Source organism: Rhea americana, unplaced genomic scaffold, assembly GCF_003343005.1.
Source record: "Rhea americana isolate MKP2758 unplaced genomic scaffold, rheAme1 scaffold_75, whole genome shotgun sequence".
Taxonomy (NCBI): Eukaryota; Metazoa; Chordata; class Aves; order Rheiformes; family Rheidae; genus Rhea; species Rhea americana.
The window spans coordinates 1,483,276-1,504,304 of NW_028186923.1; the positions used below are offsets into that span (position 1 = coordinate 1,483,276).

The following is a 21,029-nucleotide window of genomic DNA, read 5'->3' on the forward strand; positions in this document are numbered from 1 at the left end:
CATTGAAGGAGGAATAAAATTTTTGCTAAAACATGTGTCAGCATAATGAGAATGAAGATTTTTTCTTTCTTCTTTTACTTACAGTATTTGACAATGTAAGGAATAAACAAGCCTGTGGTACACCACTAGATTCAACTYATTACAACCAGTAGTTTTTGACTTATTACTACATCCATGCTGTGTCACAATTTAAGGGAATTAAATTCTTCAGCAAACCAGATGACAGCTTTCTGCTGTACCTTATCAGGAGGCATCTGGCCAGTTCAAACTAATTACTAATTCTGTACAAGTGCCCTTATCTGGAAGCAAATGTTTTCCTGCTGCAATTACAGATTTGTTAAATTGCAAAAGCTACTTTTAAGGGAAAGGCTCATCATACTTTTAAAATGTACAATTACATTGCTCASAGAGTCAGGAAGCTCAGCATCAATTAGAGCAAGATCCGCCTCAATTACTACACAGCCTGAGTTGTGGATTATACCTAATACTAAGSAATATTTCTCAGTGGACAGCAATTTATGCTTGATGACTTTGCAGTCTTCCTTCAGTTTGAATRATGCCTAAACAAAAATATTTCAAGTATTCTTGAAATTCTCCATAAATGAATGGTTCCAACCTTTTTTTTTTTCCCAGGTAGTGAACTTATGGAGACCTCTGTGCTATCAGGAGCTTGTTCTAACACAAGCTAGAATTGTTAATTGAAGACTCTAAAGCCTCCTAGAGTTTCCCACCTTTCTGGTCAAGAATGGTTTTGGTTTCCTATGCACGACTACTCTAGGACCACCAAACCTTTTCTTTCATACACACATCACAACCGTTCTGGGAGTCTGCACATTCTGAACTCCACATGGTTATGCTCTCTCTCTCTCTCTCTCTCTCTCTTTTTTTTTTTAATAAAAAAACCAAGCCTTGCCTAGCCAAGCATGACACAAACCAGGCACACACTCACTGGTTTCATCACTTCAGTAGTGATAAAGCAGTCTAAAATTATTCCACTACGCAAATATCAACTACAAATGTGTTCCCCAACAGGAGCTTCTCAAAGAAAGGTTTCCCTTTGCCTGCTACCCTCCAGCATTGCAGTAAGTGCTTTGCAGAGAGAAGAGGAAAAGGGGGGCATTTCCAGTTTGTAACAGGAGCCCATCAGCACACGTGTTTGAGCAACGGAGCTGGACAACGCAAGGCTCTGCACAGTAACGCAGCACCTCCAACTCCCTGCGTGCTCAAGACACTGTTGGGTATAGTTAATAGAAAACGGTGACAATGATATTTTGGCTTCCTTCCAGCAACACCCCAAGTCATCATTTTAAATGACGTTTCTGAAGTACCTTGAGATCTGCAGATTAAAAGATACAATCACATTGGCAAGTGTTAATAACAATACGTTCAACAGTGGAAACTTGGCCATTTTGGAAGCAGATYTTTAACATCTTGGAACTACTTTTCTTCCCTCTCATCCTCAAGCAACCAATCCAACAGGAAGAAAAGCTGGATCTAAAGTACTTAAGCAGATTTGGTCAGTTCACATTTTGAGGTTTGAAGCATTCAGCAAATAACACACACTTAGCTGAGTTCAAATGAGAATAATTCCAGAACCTCTTTTTAAAAACAACTTAAAATATCAGCAAACTGCACGCGATACAACTGGAAAATAGTACCAAATTGTTTGGTATTGGAATTTCGGTTCATAAAAGATCTCATCACATAACTTCAGAAAGCTATTTTTCTACACAAGAGTGGATCTGACTTGAATATTCTTCTTAAGCACCAGAAAGGCCATTAACCTGCGCAATGGAAAGTACAGTAGCAATATTTTTGGTGTAGTCTGAAAAAAATATAGTCAGATCCTGATTTTATTCCCACAAGTGGTTCCACTTGTTTTAGTGGGAAGACTCATGGYAGTAAAGGTAACCACATGTATGCACGCCCCATCCTGCAGATGCCTCATAAAGAACACTGAATATTAAATTCCTCTAAATACACAGAAAGAYACTGTTGCTTTACTCTGGAGAGCAGGTACACAGTTATCTTACGGCTCTTCATTCCAAGAGTTTCGTCATTCCAAGGGTTTTTGGACATCAGCTGAGACAGAAACAGGGCTGTTCTCAACTACAGCTGCACACTTACAAAAGGGTGATTCCTTCCGGGAGGATAACTCAGCAATAAACATGGAGAAATTGTGCTACTGGCTAATTTAGCRGAGATAATGCAAAGTATAAGCTTGTCAACCACTGATAACCTTGTTGTGTACTTCAGTAGGGACTTTAAAAAAAACTTCCTTCCTAAATTGCAGAAGAATCTGAAAAATCGTACATAGGCAGTTTGTTATCAGCCCAAGCAATAGTGCAACGTTGCTTCTGCTGCAATAAAGGTGCCTTTAGCAGGAAGGCCGTTAGCAGCGAGGATGAACACCCGATGAGCATTCACCCYGAGCAGAGCATCCTACCACGCATGACGGCGGCGTCTCTTGTTTCTTAGTTTGCACAAGAAGCAGCTTCACATCTTGCCGGCGCTCCTGGCCGCCGACTCACAGCACTAACGCACGGTTTTATCAGGGATCCTGTCCTGAGATGATAACACATGCTTTTCCTTAAAAATACATGCACAGCCTAACTTCACGTAGACCAAACTACACGTAACAGAGCTAACTCCGCGCTGGACGCTCATGGCCAGACACACAAATCAACTACCCACCGGGTCTTGGAGTTTGCACAGTTCTTTGAATTATGCATGGATATTTACATCTATAGGAGACTTCCCTGTACCGTTTGTTACTAACTTTTTGGAACTAAGAACACGACGATAAGGGTAATTCCAGAGGAGTCTCCTTGGCTGCAAGACTGCCCTTTTTCAACCACCTGTTCACCAACGCACCACACGTTTTAGGGTTTCCTCAGCCAGCTAAACCGTGCCGTTATTATATAAGGTATCGAGCTGCTCGTAGAGTCAAGCTGGTACCCAGCAGCTCTCGATAYTGCAGGTGCAGCGAAACCGAGATGAAAGCGGGACCGAAGGCGAAGGCGGCATTTCAARGAGCCACCGTCACATCTTCTTCCAAATAGCCAAGAGGACCAAAACAAAAAAAAAGCGAAAATAAAAAAAATAAAACAACCCCCAACACAGAAACTAGTCCTAAAAATACCAAGCGGTTATATCAGCATTTCCTGCTCAAACTCTGCTGTCTCCCAACTTTCGCTCCCCGTTTTAAGGCTGCACCAAGGCGTGGGAGCTGCTGCGCCCTCAATTTTTGCAGTTTGCGCCGCTCCCCTCTCCTTTAAAAAAAAAAAAAGCCCCAAAATCTGCCGAGAAACGGGGATGGAGCGGGGGGAGGAACTCGTGGAAACGGCCGCCTCGCCTCGCCTCGCCCGGAGGGACGGAGCGAGGCCGCGCCGGGCCGCACCCCGGCTCACCGGCCGCGGGGCGCCCGCCGGGCAGGGCAGCGGGCCGCGGCGAGGCAGCACCCGGCAACGCGGCGCCCTCGGGGCCCTCGGGGCCCGGCCGGGCCGCGCAGCACAGCACACGCCGAGGGCACGGGCACTCGAGGAGGAGGAAAGGCACACGGATCTGCACTGGGAAGAAACCCCCCCCCCCCAAAACAACGCGTTTTTAAGGAGACGGAGGCCCCTCGCACGCCGCTGCAATTGCGGCAAGGTTACCGGAACGGGCTCCCGCTCCCGCTGCTGCCCTCTGCGCGATGCCGCCCGCGGAGCCGGTTCTATTGTGCCGCAGCCGCTCCCATCCGGCGCAGCTCCGCCCCGCCCGGCGCCCACCGCTGAATGAAGCAAACAAGGCTGCGCCGGGGAGGGACACCCCGGAGGGCGGGGCGTCCCCCGTGACTGACAGCGGCGCGCGGCCAATGAGAAGGAAGCCGGCCGGCCGGCGGCGGCGGCGCTCGGCCAATGAACCTTCTTCCTCGCGGCGGAGAGGAAAGCGGGCCGGTAATATGCTAATGAGGTCGAGAGTAGGCGGCGAATCGGCGTGGAGGGGGCGGGGCGGGAAGCTCGGCGCCGTGAAGGGGGGCGGGGCGAGCCGTGAGGCGAGCGGAGACGCGGGCGGGGGAGCGCGCGCGGCGGGCGGCGGTTAGGGGCGGGCGGCGGCCTCGGTCCTCCTGGGCGGAGGCGCTGGATCCCGGCGGAGAAACGCTGTTATCCATCGGGAAATAACCCCCATAGGGGCATTTCCCCTCCCTGAAGAGCTGGGATACCCCCCCCCAATAATATACAGCGTGTTTGGTTAAAAYGTAAGACTTGGCAAGAGACTAACAGGCACCTAATGCTGCAGGTCAACACGAAAATCAGACCCAGAGAGGAACCGCAGGRTGATAAAATATCCCCTCATAATAACATAAAACTGTTCCTAATATTCTAACYTTTCTAGCCTTCTTAACAGAGGAGATGCAGTTTGTCCCCCAGCAAAGCTTTCCTGCTGTTTGGAGATAAGATTGTATGAACKCAGCTTGCTTCCATCTCCTTGCCCTTTGGGGGGGAGGGTATCACTTCTTTAGTCCATATTCTGACATATTTTCCGGGGGTTAAAAATTATGAGGCTGTTAATTCTTTTCTGGTACTTTGGATGATTCTAATCGTTAGCGATGTGAATGAGCACTGTACCCTTAAAAGAAGCAGGGTTGCTATGGTAGCAGTAACAAAAAATGTAGGAACCTGCTTAACCAAAACCTCCTCTTCTGATCATCATTTTGAGGCCTGTCATGAATTACATACTCAGTTGCCTCCCCCTGCACCAGCACAACTGTGACAGCTTTGAAACATCCCTGAATAGTGTGATACTGCACCCATAAAACAGAGAAAATTGCAAAAATAGCATGAAAGGTCATGACTTTGTGCCCAGCTAAAAACAGCCCAAATGAAAAGCATTTAAAAACACTGCACTTAATACCAAAACAGCATAAATCAGCCTTGCTGTAAACCCATGTTTTAGACTGGTTGAGGCTCCTGTCCAGTGTGTCTAGTGGACATTTATACTGAATGCTGAAACACACTGCGAAACTCTTCCTCGTGAGAGAATGTCTGTCTTAAAAGCTGTGTTGTAGTTAATGCCAGAAAAGAAAAATCCCMACCCCAGCAGATGATATTTGTCAGGGCTTCGGGGTCTGAAACTTCCAGGAAGTTTTTAATGGAAGGGAGGACTTATGAACTGCACATCCACCACTCTGGCGTCAGTGGTGTCTCTCCGTAGTTGTTTGGTAAGTCCATGAAGTACGAAGGATCACTGCGTCGAGCCTTTGAGTGACTGTTAGATTTACATCTGATTCATGCAACTGCCTGTGCTATAAAACAAGCAAAGCTGTCATTTCTTCCTCCTCCTGAGAACATTCAATCCCCATATTTGGTGCTCAACACAGAAGAGTTTCTTTTGGCTCACATGATGTTGTTGCTTTGCTGTTGCCAGGAGAACCCCTGGAAGCCCTTGGCATTCCTGAATTCCTTAAATCCAGCTGTCACGGCTCTGCTGTCTCTTTCCACTGCTTCGGACCAGCCTCAAAAAGTTTCATGGCTCGCTCACTCCAGGGCAGAAATTCATTCATAAATTTCTAATACAAGAAGAGACTGTTGGATCGTGATAGCAGATTTGCTGTGCATACAGACCACTGTGTTTCACTCAGGTTCCCCTTCAGAGGAAGCCAACAGTTTGTGCTGAGCTAAAATGCATATCCCAAAAGGCATCTGATCTGAATCTGGAGGTATATATCAGGATGTTTTTTTTTCCTTTCAGTGATAAATCACTTGCACGCTCTTAAAACTGTGCCGTATTTCTCATTTTGGTTTTCTTGATCATTGCCCTTTGTTATGTATCTCTTTGCTAAACTGCAATCTGATACTTGCTTTTCTGTTTCACTTATGCTGTTACTTACTGATTGTAATGAAGTCTGTCTCATAAATTAAACAGAAGGCTTAAATAATTTTTTTTCCATCTGTCAGATAGTTTTGCCTCTCCTTTCTGTAATACTTCCTATTTTCCAAATAGTCTATTTAAAGCAGTAATAATACCAGACCAAGACTCAGTGTTCTTGTTTTTATCTCACTGACACTGAATGCAAGTAAAAAAAATTACTCTGGTGTTCTGCTCTCCTGAATTTAGGGCTCTTTTTCTTTCCTCCGTAATGTTGCCCTAACATGTACACTATTACCCCCATATATGTACTGATAATGTAGCTACAGACATATATATACACACAGATGCTGAACAGAATCAGGAAACTTGTATTAAGGTGTGCATCMGTATAAGGAAAAGCAAAATATGGATTACGACCAGACTTAATCTGAATTCTGTGGGAAACGCTAAGAAAGGTTATTTAAGTATGCGTTTTTACCATTAGGAACAAGTTACAAAAAATACAGAAATGAATAAATGATTATTTAAGCATAATCACATTAGCTTTTATCTACATCCAATCTAAGACAATCTTTACAGTGCAGATCCAAGCAGACAAGCCATCTCTCAGGAAGAAAGTACCTACAGCTTGATGAAGACAGGCATCTTCATCTTCCACTCCTTATTTCTGGTAAAATGGGTTGAGAATTAATCATATGGTTGGACTAATCCTCAAATATAGAGATGACCCTAATTACTCTTCGTATTTATAATATGCTACTATAGCTGGAATTGTGCAGTAAAGGTGATTGTTACCTCAAGGCAAGGTTTGCAAAGAGATAAAGTATCTTTTATTATACTAATTCCATTAAAGATACTACCTCTACCCACAAACCTTACCTCTCTTACGTCTTTATAACAAACACTGGCAATTACCTTCACATTGCTTCCCTAATTTTGATTTTACTTCTGTCTAATAACTTTACTCTATCTTTTAAAGTTATTCTGCTTAAAATTTCTCATCATTTTAGCAAATAAATGTGGCAGGGCTATTCTCTGGCTCTGAGACCAGCCTGCATGGGAACAACGCACAGCCCTGCTTTTAAAGTGTTTTGCCATCCAAAACAATGCTCCCAGGCAGGCTACATGTTGGAAAGAGCGTGTCCTGCGCTGTTACCCCAGCTGCCTCCAGGAACTGTTTGGGAAGATAAAGTTCTGGTCCAGAACCATGCCTGGAATTGTGCTAACAGTTAAGCAGTATAGATGATTGAGGTCTAGACCCTGGAAATATTTTGCAGCACTGTTAAATTTGCGAGTTAAAGTTACAAGGCTTGACAGCCTATTTTGTTACCTAGCTCAAACTGTGGCATAAGGAAGGAGGTGGCTTCAGGCTATTACCTCTATTGCTTGCCCTAAAGGGGCTTTACTCATGCTGTCTGCTTGACAGAGAAAGAAAGCTTTYGGTTAGTCTATTTCAGAATTGATGCTTTTATACAAACCTTTTCTTTCCCTTATGAAAAGACCCTTCCTCTGCCAACCATCTGGAAAGCATTTTGGCTTGCCCTTGGACAGCATTCTACACAGACTGAGAACGATGTCACTTAAATATATATCCATACATTTCTGTAAGTGTTCCCTGTTTGGGAATTTTGGTTGTGCATTGATACAGGTCCCTTCATCTTCCTTAATTTCAGTCAATTCCTTTGTCAATAACTCCTAACTGTAACTGTAAGGTAACATGTTCCTTTCAGCCTGGTCTGGCACATGCTGCATTTTAACTTACGTTTACTTTGTCTGTCTTTGATCTGAAACGTCTTCTTAGGCTAGCGACCAGTTTGACACCAGATCATCAGTTGCTTCTGCTCTGCCGAGCTCCTGAAGGGGCTGGGCCGTGGTGACAAAACCTGAGATTCTCCAGCCAGGTGGCATTGCCTCTCGCTCTCCTGCCTCTGCCTCCACYTCCTTCAGTTTCTAGTTTCTTCAGTTCACCTTCAGCACTCTGTCACTCTGCCACCTGCTTTAATTATCCTGCCCAACGACCATCTCCCTTCTTACTGTTTTTCCTTTATCGTCATAGTTCTAAAATACAGCCATGCTGCAAGTGGAAGATACAATTGCAGTTTGCACAAACTTATCTGAGGTAGAACTAATGTGTTTGCTGTGGAGGGCCAGAAGCAACTGTACTACTGCCTGGCTTCCACCCTATCAGCTGAGCCAGAGAGCACAAGTACCAGCCGCAATGAGTGGTTTTCATGGGAGGAGCCCGTAGCCTTCCTGGTGACTTCATCCCCTAGTAATTTGACTTTTCTGCTGGGAACCCAGGGAAATACCTTCATATTCCATTGTTATGTTAATTGGATTAAAATTAGCACAGGTAGACTCAGGCTGGTGCCTTCCCAACCTTACAAAAGGCATTGCAATTAGAAGAGACAAATAATTAATAATGTTAATAACATCTTAATTACTATTAATAATCTGGAAATATGCACCTCCACTGGACAATAAACCCATGGAAAGAACATACGATCAAGCATATGCAATCTTGAAACAATCTTCACCGAGAAAGCTCTACCCATAAAGTAATACTGACGTAATTTTGGCAAAGCACACACAATTTTGCAGAAATGCAGCTGTAAATGTGCAGCCACACTTTGCAGCACCAAACAGTGAAAATAGCTAGTGAGGCAAAAGTGCCGTCTTGTTGACAGGACTGTGCTGACCCTGGCCTTACTCCAGCGTCACAATGTCAGTCAAGGGTTGCATCTATTCATATCACTCAGCAGTRTAACCATACCAGCACAAGTCCGCAGCATCAACTTGTGACTCTGAGACTGTTAACTTTTCAAGTATAATACAGCAAGTCCAGAAGAGAAGGACTGCCCTCTTCTGATCACTCTGTATAATAAGTTAGGATTGCCATTCCTTTGTTTGATCATTGCTAGTATGAAAAAAAAATCCACTAAAGTCTTGATACTAAGCTCACAATAAACTTAGAAATCTTAAAACCTCACTGACTTCAGTTAAACTGGAAAGAGGTGTCACTCAGACACCTCAGAGGAGAGTCTGCTCTGTCTGCATGTGCTCGAGGAAATAGCATCTGGTTTTAAGGTCTAGAAATGAGCATACAGCACCTTATATGTAATATGCATGTGTGCATGTGAACTGCAGAATGAGAACAGACCTTACAGGGACTGATCAGAGCCAGTGTCAGGACTTGAAAGGAATGGGTTAAAAGGTGAGGCTCTTCAGCCTGCTGCATCTGCACTTGAGGACTTTTGCTGCTGCCTTAAATTGGTGAATCCCACCCTCTTGGACTGGATCCCAGGCAATTAAACTGGTGCCTCACCATGAAACCATCTCAAATGACCAGAGTTGGCTTTTGTTTCAGAATGGCAATGACGGAGAAAAACACTGGCGAGACCTGCCAATAGTGAACAAAAAACAAGAGTGGGGAAATGAAGCAAAAAGTGGAAAGGCCCCACACTGCAGAGTCATAGCTTTTCTTTTGGGAACAACCATTTGGCTGCTGAAGGGAAAGCAGTCTGTGGGACTCYGCTAAAATTAACATGTGTGTGTGACACAGCCTGCTCAGGTTTCTGCTAGGGGACTAATTACACTTGCACTAATGATCAACCTTTCAGGCTCTCTGCTGGGCTGACAGGGAACCCTGTTTCCCCTAAAGAACAGATGAAAGTTTTTTTTTTTTTTCCCTTAGTCTGCCTTTCCCACAGTAAAGATTTTAATTTAGGTCTTTCTTMTTCACCAAGCTCTCAATTTTCACAGAACTCATAGGAATTGAATAGATTTGAGATCTTTARTCCTCTGTCAAATTTGGCTAAAGTTGGCAAATTGGTTTAAAAACTAGAAAGGAAGAAGAGAATTGACAGAGGATTGAAGAGATTAACAGTTTAACATGACATAGTCACAAAGCTGTATTATAGCTACTGACACCCACAGTATTTCATCCATCTCGTGTTTAGACTCCTTTGCTTTTAAGGTCATTCACCATGTACTCTTATTGGTCACATTATTGCWAGCTGAATCATAAAATCTTGTTCCTCCTGCAGCAGAAGGTTGATTTTTGAAAAGATGCTTGAAGAAAAACAATGACATGGCCCAACTTTTACCTCTCAAATGAAGAAAAAAAMCATAAATTCTTTACATCAGTTGGTGACTAATTCACATCACTCTTCAGAATGTGCAGACATCTGGATTTAGAATAGCTTAACATATCTTAACTCTGAGATGGCTGGGCAGAGAGTTATGAGGCAACTGCAAAATCTCTGCTATAAGAAGAGCTTTTGCATTTATACTGAAGAGCTTCTGTAGATTACATTATGGGTACTCTAATTTCATCAAGATTTCAATATCAGTGTGAATTTCTGGCTCAGATTCTCAACAGCTTTCGCAAACAAGTCTTTTCTGTTTTCTGAGAGTAAGGAAATTTGACTCTTAAAAAACCCAATGTATTCAACTAACAGGGGTTTCCAGCTTGAGTTTATTTTTCTCTGTCTTGGATCAGATGGACTGAGGTTGAATGAAACCTCTGCTGGAAGGCATTCAAGGACAGAAGATGGCATGACATTTTTTTGCTGCAGAAGCCACAGATCTTACCTCTACCCTGGGCCTGGTTGACAGCTCCAACAGCAGTAGAACTTCCTGAAGTCTCTGGAGGAGTAGAAGCCCAAAGGGGCAGGGATGTTGAATTAGCATCCCACAGAGGAAGCGTGACCTGAAGAGATCAGTGAATGAGCAACTTCAATAGGGTCACTCTTAAGTCAAAAGTTGAGCCCCACTGTGGGGCATTTCTGCTAAAAATTGCCAGGTTATAAAGTTAGGAGAAAGTTAGTTGTTGTGGTAAAGAAATTCTGGGCAAAAGACAGGMGGAAACTCCAAGGAAACACACCTAGAGTTGCTCCTCTGCCGCGCGGTTCGGGGGAGGAGGCGCAGTTGAAGACAGAAGGTGTTGGTGCTTCCCGGTCAGGAAAGTGCAGCAGAAGCTGTTGGAGACTGCCAGAAGYGAAAGCCTGCAGAAGCTCACACTCACCGCAGTGGCCTGCTGCGTCCCCAAAGGAAGCCGTTTGCTGTGGTCGGGAGCAGGCGCACACGTGCCTCTGGTCAGGGAGTATTTGGTCTGCATGATTGAACCCAGGAGAGTCCGTTCCTTGTGCTCCCCTCTCAGTTGCTCCTGCCGACTGGAAATTGGAGAATACAAACAGGGGTAGCAGCTTTTCGGATATTTTCTTCTTTTCCAGTACTGCATACAAAGGTCTGAAGAGCAAGACAGCGCTTTTCAAGGCCCGACAAGCTCATGTGAATTGCTGCACTGCTAGCTGTGTCCCAGGCATCTGGGGGAGAGCAAGAGTTAACCAGGAAATCGGTGGCAGCAGCAGGTTACCATTCGGAGAGATTCTGACTTCTGCTGAACTCAGCCCATCGGATCACAWGCTTCTCTCTATGACAGATAAAGCATTTCCAACATCAATTTTTAAATATTGCTACAAAGCATGAGCTTTTCTGAGTTCTAAAAGCCAGTGAATTTTGCAGGCATGGCCGAAGAGCTCGGTCTTACATGGGACGAGGTTTCTCCCCGCCTGCTTTGTCAGAGAGGGTGATGAAGATATTGTCAAAGCCGAAGTTGGGAATTCGCATTTTGTTGAACACATTGGTACAACCCGCAGCATGGAATCGCGGCACTAGAACCGAGAAAGTTTCCCTTTCTGTTCCAACCTGTTACTTAAATGCCAATCCARGCTAACAATGTGCTTAGCTATACACACTCAGCAAAGCGTGGGAGTAATCCCCCCTTGACTTAAATGACTCTGCTGACCTGCCTGATGATACAGTGCTTAAATGCTTTGCTGGAGAAAACCTGCAGGATGCAATTCAGCAAGGCAACGCACCTGCGGGCTTCATTCGCAGGTGGGGGGGATGGTCACCACCTCGCAGGCTGGACCTACAGCCTCTGCTCATTGTTCACATGTATTTTTTTCTCCCTGCAGAGGGAAAAGCCTGATGTCGTATCAACAGCTGCAGGTACCTCCTCACCTTGCAGTTCTCTGCACACGAGCACTACAAATGGAAGCCTGTTGGTGGAGGGACATTCTCCCTGGGTAATGCTGTTGGTTTACATCCCCTATGGGTTCGATTTGTGGGTTTAATCCAGGCAGTGCATGGACAAAGAACAGACTTTGGAAAGGACAAAAATCTACTTTTATCAGCTCCCCTGCAGGGGGCAGTCCTTCCTCACCCAACACAAGTTACATTTCCAAGAGCTGCAAAAATCAGAAGTCAACGATTCATCAGACACAATTTTAACCAAGAAACACAATTCTTCCCACCTGGCCAAGAGCTCCCCTCCACAGCCACAGTCCTGGCAACCAGAGGGCAGGTCTCCTTTGGGGCACGATCCCAAAGGAGCATTTGGCTACAAGGCTGTGGTCTTGCACCCCTTCCCTTTAGCGCCCAGAAACTCTTTAGGTCCAGCCAGTCTCCCACCAASTCCAGCACCTTAACTGTTTCTGCTGCCTAGAAACACTACTGTCATGGAAAAACTAAAGGTTGCTGCTGCTGCTGCTTGCTAGAAGCAAAAAAGCAGTGTTGTCATCTGCAAAATGTAACCTTGTCTATCAGYGCCTAGAGTCGGACCTGTGCAGAAGAAAACTATTGTAGCAAAATGGATTTTGGAGAGCTAGAGAAAATTCCTCTCTGTGGCTCTCAGGTTGGATGGTTTATCTCAGGCCAGACTGCCTTTGGGCCCGTAATTTTGTTTCATGAGCATGAAGAGATGCTGAATGTGCTACTAGAATGTGAACAGAAGGACAGCTCAGAGCTTTTGTTTCTGTTTTACCAGTAGTGACTCTAGACCTGAGTGCTGAAAACTGATGGGCATGTAAAATGCAAACCCAATTCCAAGTTTTAGAAACAGATACTCCATAAAACCAAAGTAAGTCCCACCCCTAAACAGCTCACATTTGACCTGAATTTTGCTATCTTAACACTCGTTTCCCTCCATATTCCCCTTTGTGCTCCTCATCTGCTCCTGGCACATCACCGTTTCCCTGGACCAGGCCTCCCAAACCACGTGGGAGTCTGGACATCCACCCCAGCCCCGTGCAGCGCCGCACAAGAAGCTGGGTTGCTCCTCATCACATAACCGGGAAATACGGGTTGTCTAAAGGAAAGCAAGTGCTGGGAGAAGGCTGCAAGCACCACGTGCGTGCACAGGACGAGACAGTAAGCATCCGCTGCCTTGCTGCTTGCCCAGCTTCGGGGAGGCCCCCGGAGAGCCGGTGGGAGTCGGGCCACACGTCGGGGTGCTGACACGTGCTCTGAGAGCAAAAAGCGAGGCCACGGTGCGYGGCCGGGAGATGGCTTCGGCCATTGATTTGCTGCTAATTTTGGCCAGAGAAACTAATCCCACCACATCCTTTCGTARGGAGAGACTAACGCGACCGCATCCATCACGCTGTGGGTGCCGGCTGCTGCRTGCTCCGAGTTAAAGGCAAACACACTCGGATGTAAGCTCGTATTTTGGTACAGTGACAGCTTTTTCAGCCTGCAATGAATAACCATCATATAACGTCTTCTCTGGAGAGAGAGGCTTTTCTTTTACCTCCCTTTCATAGCTGACAGTTGCGTGGCATTAAACAAGCAAAATCTGTAGCTCCTCCAGATCATTTTTAACTGTTTCCAGGAGGGTTGTCTTGGGTTTCCAGACCTCCATGGAGAATTTATCTACCTGGCACTAGCAGCAGAGGAGACTGGGTGCTGCTTAGCCCTCCTCAGGCCTAGGGGTGCTTGGCCTGAAGCKGAAGCTGAAGGGGACTAGGCAGTGGAAGTAAATAAAATACTTTATTTTTGATATAGAAAAGATGAGACAGCCCTGTGGGGAGGTCTCACGACTGGATGCAGCTCGGAGCCCCACCACATCCGCCGCTTCGGGGRGCCCTGACTGGAGGTGAACTGGAGCTGGAAGAAGCAGTAAGTGCTGGGGACACATGTGCAGAAGCTGCACTAGAGCCGTATTGCGTGCAGCACACCAGCCGCTGCTGGGGCACCCATCCGCTCCGCACGCTCGGGCCCTCTTCCCCTACCTTACATTTACATGCTGTATGTGTATACACGTAAGTGCTTCACGCAACAGTGAAACATTGCGAGAGGTAACGGTGGTTTTAAGTAAAGTCCTGAGATGTGCTTGGGTATATTCTCTCCAAAACTTAACAAAAATTCATACAGATTTCCTAAAACACCTGCTTATTTTCCGTGTGCAATTAACCACAGCAACCCCTTGAAATCCTTTCGTTACAATCTATTCTGCTGCAACACAAAACAGTGGAATAAGCCTCTGTGCGAAAAGGCTTTTTTAAGACAGATTTTCATTTTTTTTTCTTTTTGACAAACTACTCCTACACTTTGAATTTAGCAATGTGATTGTTATAAACTAACTCCAACAGCTGCCAGACAGTAGTTCAAACCAACGTGCGGCTTGTGGGCTCGGAAACTTAAGATACACTTTGGGATGACTACGTTTGCCAGGAAACTAACTTCAAATTCAGCCTTTGAAAATATCAAACACCATATGATTTATTGGTCTTCTTCAATTCCTCTTACAGTCAATGGGAAAAAACTCATTTCAGATCTGAAATGGCAGCTTGCAAAATTATACAGAATTCTTACCGCAAGCGTGCAAAAATGTAGTTGGTATCATGAAACTGTGCAAATATATGTTTGCCTTGGATTTTAAATGGACAGAAATGACCATTAGCAGTTCAGTCTCCAATAGCTCCATTTCTAACATTCATTGACACTATCTTGTGGTTTTACTCTGGGGTTCATAGGAAATACCTGCATAGGAAATACTTCCCAGGATGCCTATGAAATCACATTTAAAAATAAGATGAAGTTTATTTTTTTTCCATCAATTTAATGGCAAAGCTCTGAAGATTTGTTTAATGCAGCTCCATGGTGTTGTACCAGCTGCTGAGTCAAACCACAATTAAAAAGAAAATGCAGTAAAAATAGTCAGGTATTTGTGATGGGGTAAGGAACAGTCACGGGGGCCAGTAACCAAAGCCCTGCACCGAGCCCTGGGTGTCAGAGGCACCGTTTTGCCCTGTAACAGCATTTTCAACAGCAGCTGGGTGCCAGCAGCATCCTCACCGCCACAGGCTCGTCCACCCAGCGCAGTCACCGTCCCCAAATCCCTGGCCAGGCTGTGGTTGGGAGGGATGTGCTCAATACCTGGATGGCTACTGATAAAAAAATAAATAATGCAAAGAAGCAGAGCAGACTCAGGCCTTAAATTTTATTGTTGCAGATGAGAAAAAAAATCTGGCTTGTGAGGGGCTGAATGCACCCAGGTGCCAATGTAAAGCCACCTCCGTTGGTCCCCCCTTCCCTGGCAGCCCCACCGCCGTTTCGGAGTGATGTCGCACAAGAAGCTCGCGGATGGAAACGGCGGACCAGACCTGGAGCAGCTGTGTCAGCTCTCCCTTCGCTTGTCCTGAAGTTCACAACGCGGTTTTACAGTGGGCTCGTGAACTCCCGCTCCCCATCAAAACACAATTTTCAAAAGCAAAAATGATGCTTCCATGGCTGTAATAAATAGAGTCCTGTACACTTCTGGAGAAGACATTCGAATGAACGTAACGCTCCTGTGAAATGGCTTCTTGTTTCAGAAGATGTGAAGATTTCTGTCCACTGAGGAAAATACTGACGYGGTTTGATAAACAGTGATTTCACAGGTCAGTATGTCTTGATGTTTAACGCAACAGTAGCAAATATTTGCCAAGTCTATGAGGAGAGAGTTTGAAAAGTCAGCTTTCGCGTTGCTGATCACATCCTTCAGTCTCATCAGACTCTGTCATATCCCCACYGTCCTTCTCCTGCTTGACCCCTCCAGCTGTGGGCTCTGTGCAGCCCACGAGGTGCTTGGCACTTTAGGCTCCTTCCCCTCTTCCGTGGCTGCTGAGGGTGCCGGGAAGCTCCTGCGAGCGTTTCCAGTGCTGGCGGCACCGTGGGTGTGCGGAGAGCTGTGGGTGGGCGTCTCGTGGGGCCCGGCTGCATCCTGCTGGCATGATGGCAACACTCTGCCGTGGATGCACCCGCTTCTGCGGAATCTGGATTTCTCCCGCCACGAGTAAAAGTGCTGAGCTTTAGTTGAGGTATATAAATAATCCATAACATACCATAAATGAACCCTCTGTCTCTCCCTTATTGCCTCTTTCCAGGCAGGAGTCTAAACCTTCATGGGGGGCACATGGCCCTGGGCTCGTGGGCACCCGGTGCCTCTTTGCTCCATGCTCCAGATGCCTTTTTCTCTCTGCCCCATCCTCATCCACGCAGCCTTCAACACAGGACCTAACCCCACCAAGAACAGTCACCAGCTCACACAGTAAATGCTGCTGTTAGTTAGTCATCCAAGTCTCATGTGAGTTTTCTTCACATCTCAGAATATTTAGTAGATTGCTTGTTAAAAGCGTAGAAATAATTCCTATAGGAACAGCAGTTAAATAGGGACCTCTGAGTTACTAAGTACAGTAGTCTCTCTTTTACAAATGAAAGTCATGCCACCGTGCTGCAGAGCACAATGACACAGTGGGCTAGAGAGTGAAGATTTTCTTTTGTAACACTATTTACATGTTTTCAATTTAAAAATTTGACTAGTTTGATTAAATACAAGTATAGAACATTTATTCCATATACAAACTCTTATTAGCTGATTAATTATTAAGGTGCTCAGAAGTGTGGATGAAAACGGAAGTTACAGTAGCTCAGTTGTGTTCATACCTATTTACAAAGTTGCGCTGGTTTGCCTGCTGCCACCATTATGTTCCAAAGGAAGCTGAAAGCAAAGGGCCTAGGAGAAATGTGAATCTTTGTTTTTTAATGTGTGATCATGGCCAATTAGGAAATGCACACGTGTAAAAATCTAATGCCACAGGAACCAAGGAGACCTTCCCTTGTGTGTAGGACCATCTGCACAAAAGACTACCCAACCGATTTAAATGACTATTTGAATACAGCTGAAGTTTCCAATAGTTTGGTTCAGATATTGGCCAAAGAGCATAGATTTCCAGTATGGAAAGGTGTAACAATATTTAGTACATGCAGTGCTCTGTYTGATCAAAGCAATGCACAAACCATAGTAATTTTTTTCTCATAACTTCTCTGTGAGAAGGTAGATAGTAGTACTTTCTTTTTTTTGGCAGTGGAGGGAAATGCCATGGAGAAGGTAAGTGACCTTGCTCAAGCTCTACAGCTAGTGGGTGACAGAAGCAGCATCATGCCGTGAAACCCCGTTCCTCGTTCCCTGCCTATATGCCAGGATTTGTTGGTCTGCTGGGCAGGAGCCTCACACAGGATTCACAGTATTAGGTTGTTAAATACGTGGTATTGGGCCTCATAAGTATGAAGAGACTCCAGAACTACCCCAGTACAGCAGAAGGGAAAACTCATGTGCGAGGAACCAAATAAGGAAAATGTGCTTCACAAAAACTTTATTTTACAATCAGAAAAAAATYCAAAGTGGCCCATATATGGTAGGTCAAATTCCTTCCCCATTAACATTCTCCAACAACTATGTTCTGTCTCATGGCCAAATTCTGCCTCTAGTTACATTCTCGACAGCTCTCGCCAGGCTGAAGGCAGAACTTGAATACGCCTTTGCATTGCTTGTCTCTGTACAGACTCTACTTGGGCGAGCGCCTCAAAGGAGTCCTACGGCTGGTGTGTCTGGAACCTGCCAAACCAGGAGGGTATCATCTGACCATAATGAAGATGCTGATTAGTGTCCTCATCATTTTAAGATACTATACAAAAAGAAAGAAAAAGAAGTTGATTTGACTTCCATTTGTAAACTTATCATGTACTGTCATCTTTCTGTTGTACATTTAAGTTGCAAACCCGTCCCAGAGATTGCAAGGCAAGATTGTTAAGGCAGTATAAGAAACCTAGTATTTCATTCACACCTCTTGATTCCCTTAAATGTATTTCTAAGGCATCAAAAGGGGCATGTGGTTTGTGCTTGCCTTTTCAGAAAAAGGCATTCAGTATAGTGTAAAAAAACTGATGCTCAATGACAGCCTGAAGCCACTCAGCACAGGGCAATGGCCACACTATCAAAGAGGAACAGGGGGAGAAAGTGGTGTTTCCCACACGCAGGTGCTTCACCATCGTTCTTTCTGGTACACTTCTGTTTGTACAATCTCACTGGGGTGCTCAGCTATGCAGGCCCCATTGATGTCACTGAGCTTGTTGTCTGGAAGATCCTCGGGTTTTGTGCAAAGTTTCAGTGCCCTGGAGATGAAGACATCCAAATCAAACTCAGGGTCTGTTTCACTGCCTACCTCCTTGGATTCTTTGTGGAGACGGTGAGGAGAAGATGGCAGGCTCCGTTCTTGAATCTCTGGAAGAGGACTGGAACACTCAAGGCCCACCTGAGTGCTCTTCACCCATTGAGCAATCTCCAGAAAGAGATTGGATGGTTCTTCTTCCAGAGATAGCTCAGCTGTGGGTGCTATGGTTGCTCTTTTCCAGTGGGATAAATCTAAAATCAGCTTGGGCTCTGAGTAGTGATGGGGCTTATTGTCTCTCCACAGCAATTTGTCCAAGTAGGAAGGTGACCCCACTTTGTAATCACATGATTTCCCACAATCAGCATCAAATACTCGATCCATTGATGAGTGTGATAGCTCTAAGAACCTCTCTGAGCTGCTTTGTGAATATTTTCGTGGATCAACTTGTGCTTCTTCAGCAATGGATTCAGACCCTGCCCGTGGGTCTCGCTGGACCTCATCCATGTCGTGGTATTTATCATGTCTCCATTCCAAATCAGAGGAGAGGCTTACTTGATACCTGGGAAAGACATGCTTCTATTAGACACGCAGCAGATGGCCTCATTATAACTATCAGTGCTCATACAGACATTCACACTACTACTGCAATGTTTGCCTTTCTCTTGCTAATAAGCCATTTACCTCCAGATCTCAAAGTTCTTTAAAGTAATAGTCAATCAAACCACAGCAAAACCTTGTGCTTGTGCAATATTAGAGAACATTTTCCTGTGTGTTAAGAAAGGCAGGGGTCTGAGTAAGTTATCAAGAGAACTTGCCCAAGCTGGCTGGAAGAGACCAGTAATGGGAATAAAAGCCAATGGACCAAACTGTCTGCCCCTTCATTTAACCAGTTCTCACATTCCCTCTGCTTAGGGTTAATCTTGATAATCAAATTGTAAGTTTATTATTAAGAGTCGTCCTCAGCYCAGAAACAGCCACTGATGGTATGAGTGCTCCTTATCCACTGCAACAAGGTAAGAAAAGATTAGCTTAAATAACCACTGAGACTGGATGTCTCACTTTGATGTCACAGACTGAGAGTATTCCTGAAGTATCACCTAGCTAAGCAATAACTTCTTAAACCACTCATAACTACCTCTGTTGCAATTACCTGCAACACTCATAGTCTCAGACAGTTTTCAAAGTGACCAGGAATTTTCTGGTTCCTAATTGAGCTGCCTTTAAAAGGTGTGTTATCCCAGGTTATGGGCTCCTTTTTTTTTGGAAATGAAATGCTCTTGAGGTGTCCCACAGCATACAGGCAAAACCATTTCCCATTTCTAAAACATTTGTCTTGTGTTGCAAAATTTACAGCCTTATACCAAATCTCTCCAGCTGGGTGAGAGGACTAACAGTCCAGGACATTGCTTACTGTGTCATGCCAGAAAATACAGAAGCAAAGAGGTGAAAGCGTGGCAAGATGAGCTCAAGCAATAGATTTGTTGCTTTGGTGACTGTAACTGGCAGGGATCAGATGTAGGGATACACTGAGGGCATGCCGAGAAAAGCTTCAAGGTTTCCTCTTTATTTARTTTACTTGGTTGTCCCCCCACCCTCCACCGTGGTACTTGTTCACTCTAGCAGAGAGATTAATAATAGTGGAAGTAYGGGATTTCTTTAGATTATTTTTTAAATGTTGGTGAAATATAGTGGATTAATGAAGTCTGGAGACGTTACTGCTATACTGAGAGGAACATTGCTGCAGCTTCCTCATATATTCATAACGCTGAGAGAGGAGGATCTCTATAGAAAACWGAACACAGCTAATTCCTAGCTACTTATTCTCTCTTATCCTGCTCTGGTCACTGGAAAGGGCCTAGTAATTATGATAATAATCCAGGACATAAGAAACCTCAGTTCAAGTCTTTGCTCTACTCTAAACTTCCTGCATGACTTCAAGCAAACCATTTAAAATTCAATCCAGTTATGGATTTTTTTACCCTGAAAAGTGATGATGAATACAGAGCTCCAGATCAAGCCTGATCCCTGAATGGTACWAGAATTACAACATTATTCTATAACTAGTATTATATGAACAGGAGATAGGGGGAGAACCATAGCGTCATTAAACAGATGCACCTCAGCTGAAGGCAATAGTCTGTTAATAAAACCAACAGCAGAGAACTTCTCAGTAACTTAAACATGCAGACCCAAAATGTCTGTGTTGCTGTGAAAATCAATGACAAAAYGTCCACCGACTTCAGCAAGGTGCCAGCTTGGGTTAGAGTTGCAATGTGGCATACACAAGGAAAATCAGGTGTCCTTTGTGGGTTAAGGGCATGTATTACCGAACCAAATTAACCACAGATCCGAGACTTGCCAGTCAAGTTTYGCCTAAAAATTTCAAGTGCATACGTAGTCTCTAGACCAGCCCTGGATGCAGTACCTGTCCCAGTTAGACATCTGGCTCTGGTTGGCTTCCATCAGTAAAATATCATCAATCTCATCCTCAATCCGGAACGGGTGCTGAGACACTGGTTCATCCTCAGGGCAAGAATACGGACTCATATACGGATGCTGCAGACCCATCTCAGCCGTTAATCGATCCATAGGGTTAAATGTCAGTATTTTCTCCAGAAAATCAATAGCTGTGAATCACAGAGAAACAAGCTCACTGATTCCTCAAAAGCAATACCAGCTTTCTTTCCAGGAACAGCCTCGTGAATCCCCCACAACACATCTGCTTGAAGAAAGAAAGGAATTAAAGGTCAAGTCTTACACAGGCGCATTCGTCCTCGCTGCGTACACATCAGTGTTACCTCTGATGGGAGCTCTGTGCTCGCACTGGAGCAATCCTRCAGGCTACAGCTTTTAGTTCATTTAGTAAAACAGAGGGAATGATGGTGGGAGCACTGCACC

General features: G+C 44.9%; 2 protein-coding genes across 3 annotated transcripts in view; both read right to left on the minus strand.

Moving 5' to 3' along the window:
• The window catches only part of ME2 (malic enzyme 2), a 36,698-nt gene extending 32,929 nt beyond the window's left edge, over positions 1-3,769 (minus strand). Inside the window, exon 1 of the mRNA XM_085322179.1 lies at positions 3,657-3,769. The gene's annotated coding sequence lies outside the window, so the exon portion shown is untranslated. The remainder of the gene's footprint in view (positions 1-3,656) is intronic.
• Positions 3,770-15,125: 11,356 nt separating this feature from the next.
• Positions 15,126-21,029, minus strand: part of MAPK4 (mitogen-activated protein kinase 4) — a 34,436-nt gene continuing 28,532 nt past the window's right edge. Inside the window, exons 4-6 of one of the 2 annotated variants that reach the window (XM_085322168.1) lie at positions 20,557-20,758; positions 18,183-18,690; positions 15,126-16,693 (exon numbers count right to left, since the gene is read on the minus strand). In XM_085322168.1, the coding sequence (XP_085178294.1) occupies positions 16,628-16,693; positions 18,183-18,690; positions 20,557-20,758 (776 nt within the window). In that variant the 3' untranslated portion in view covers positions 15,126-16,627. Of the gene's footprint in view, positions 18,691-20,556; positions 20,759-21,029 lie in introns of both variants that reach the window. The other variant, XM_085322167.1, reaches the window with a different exon arrangement.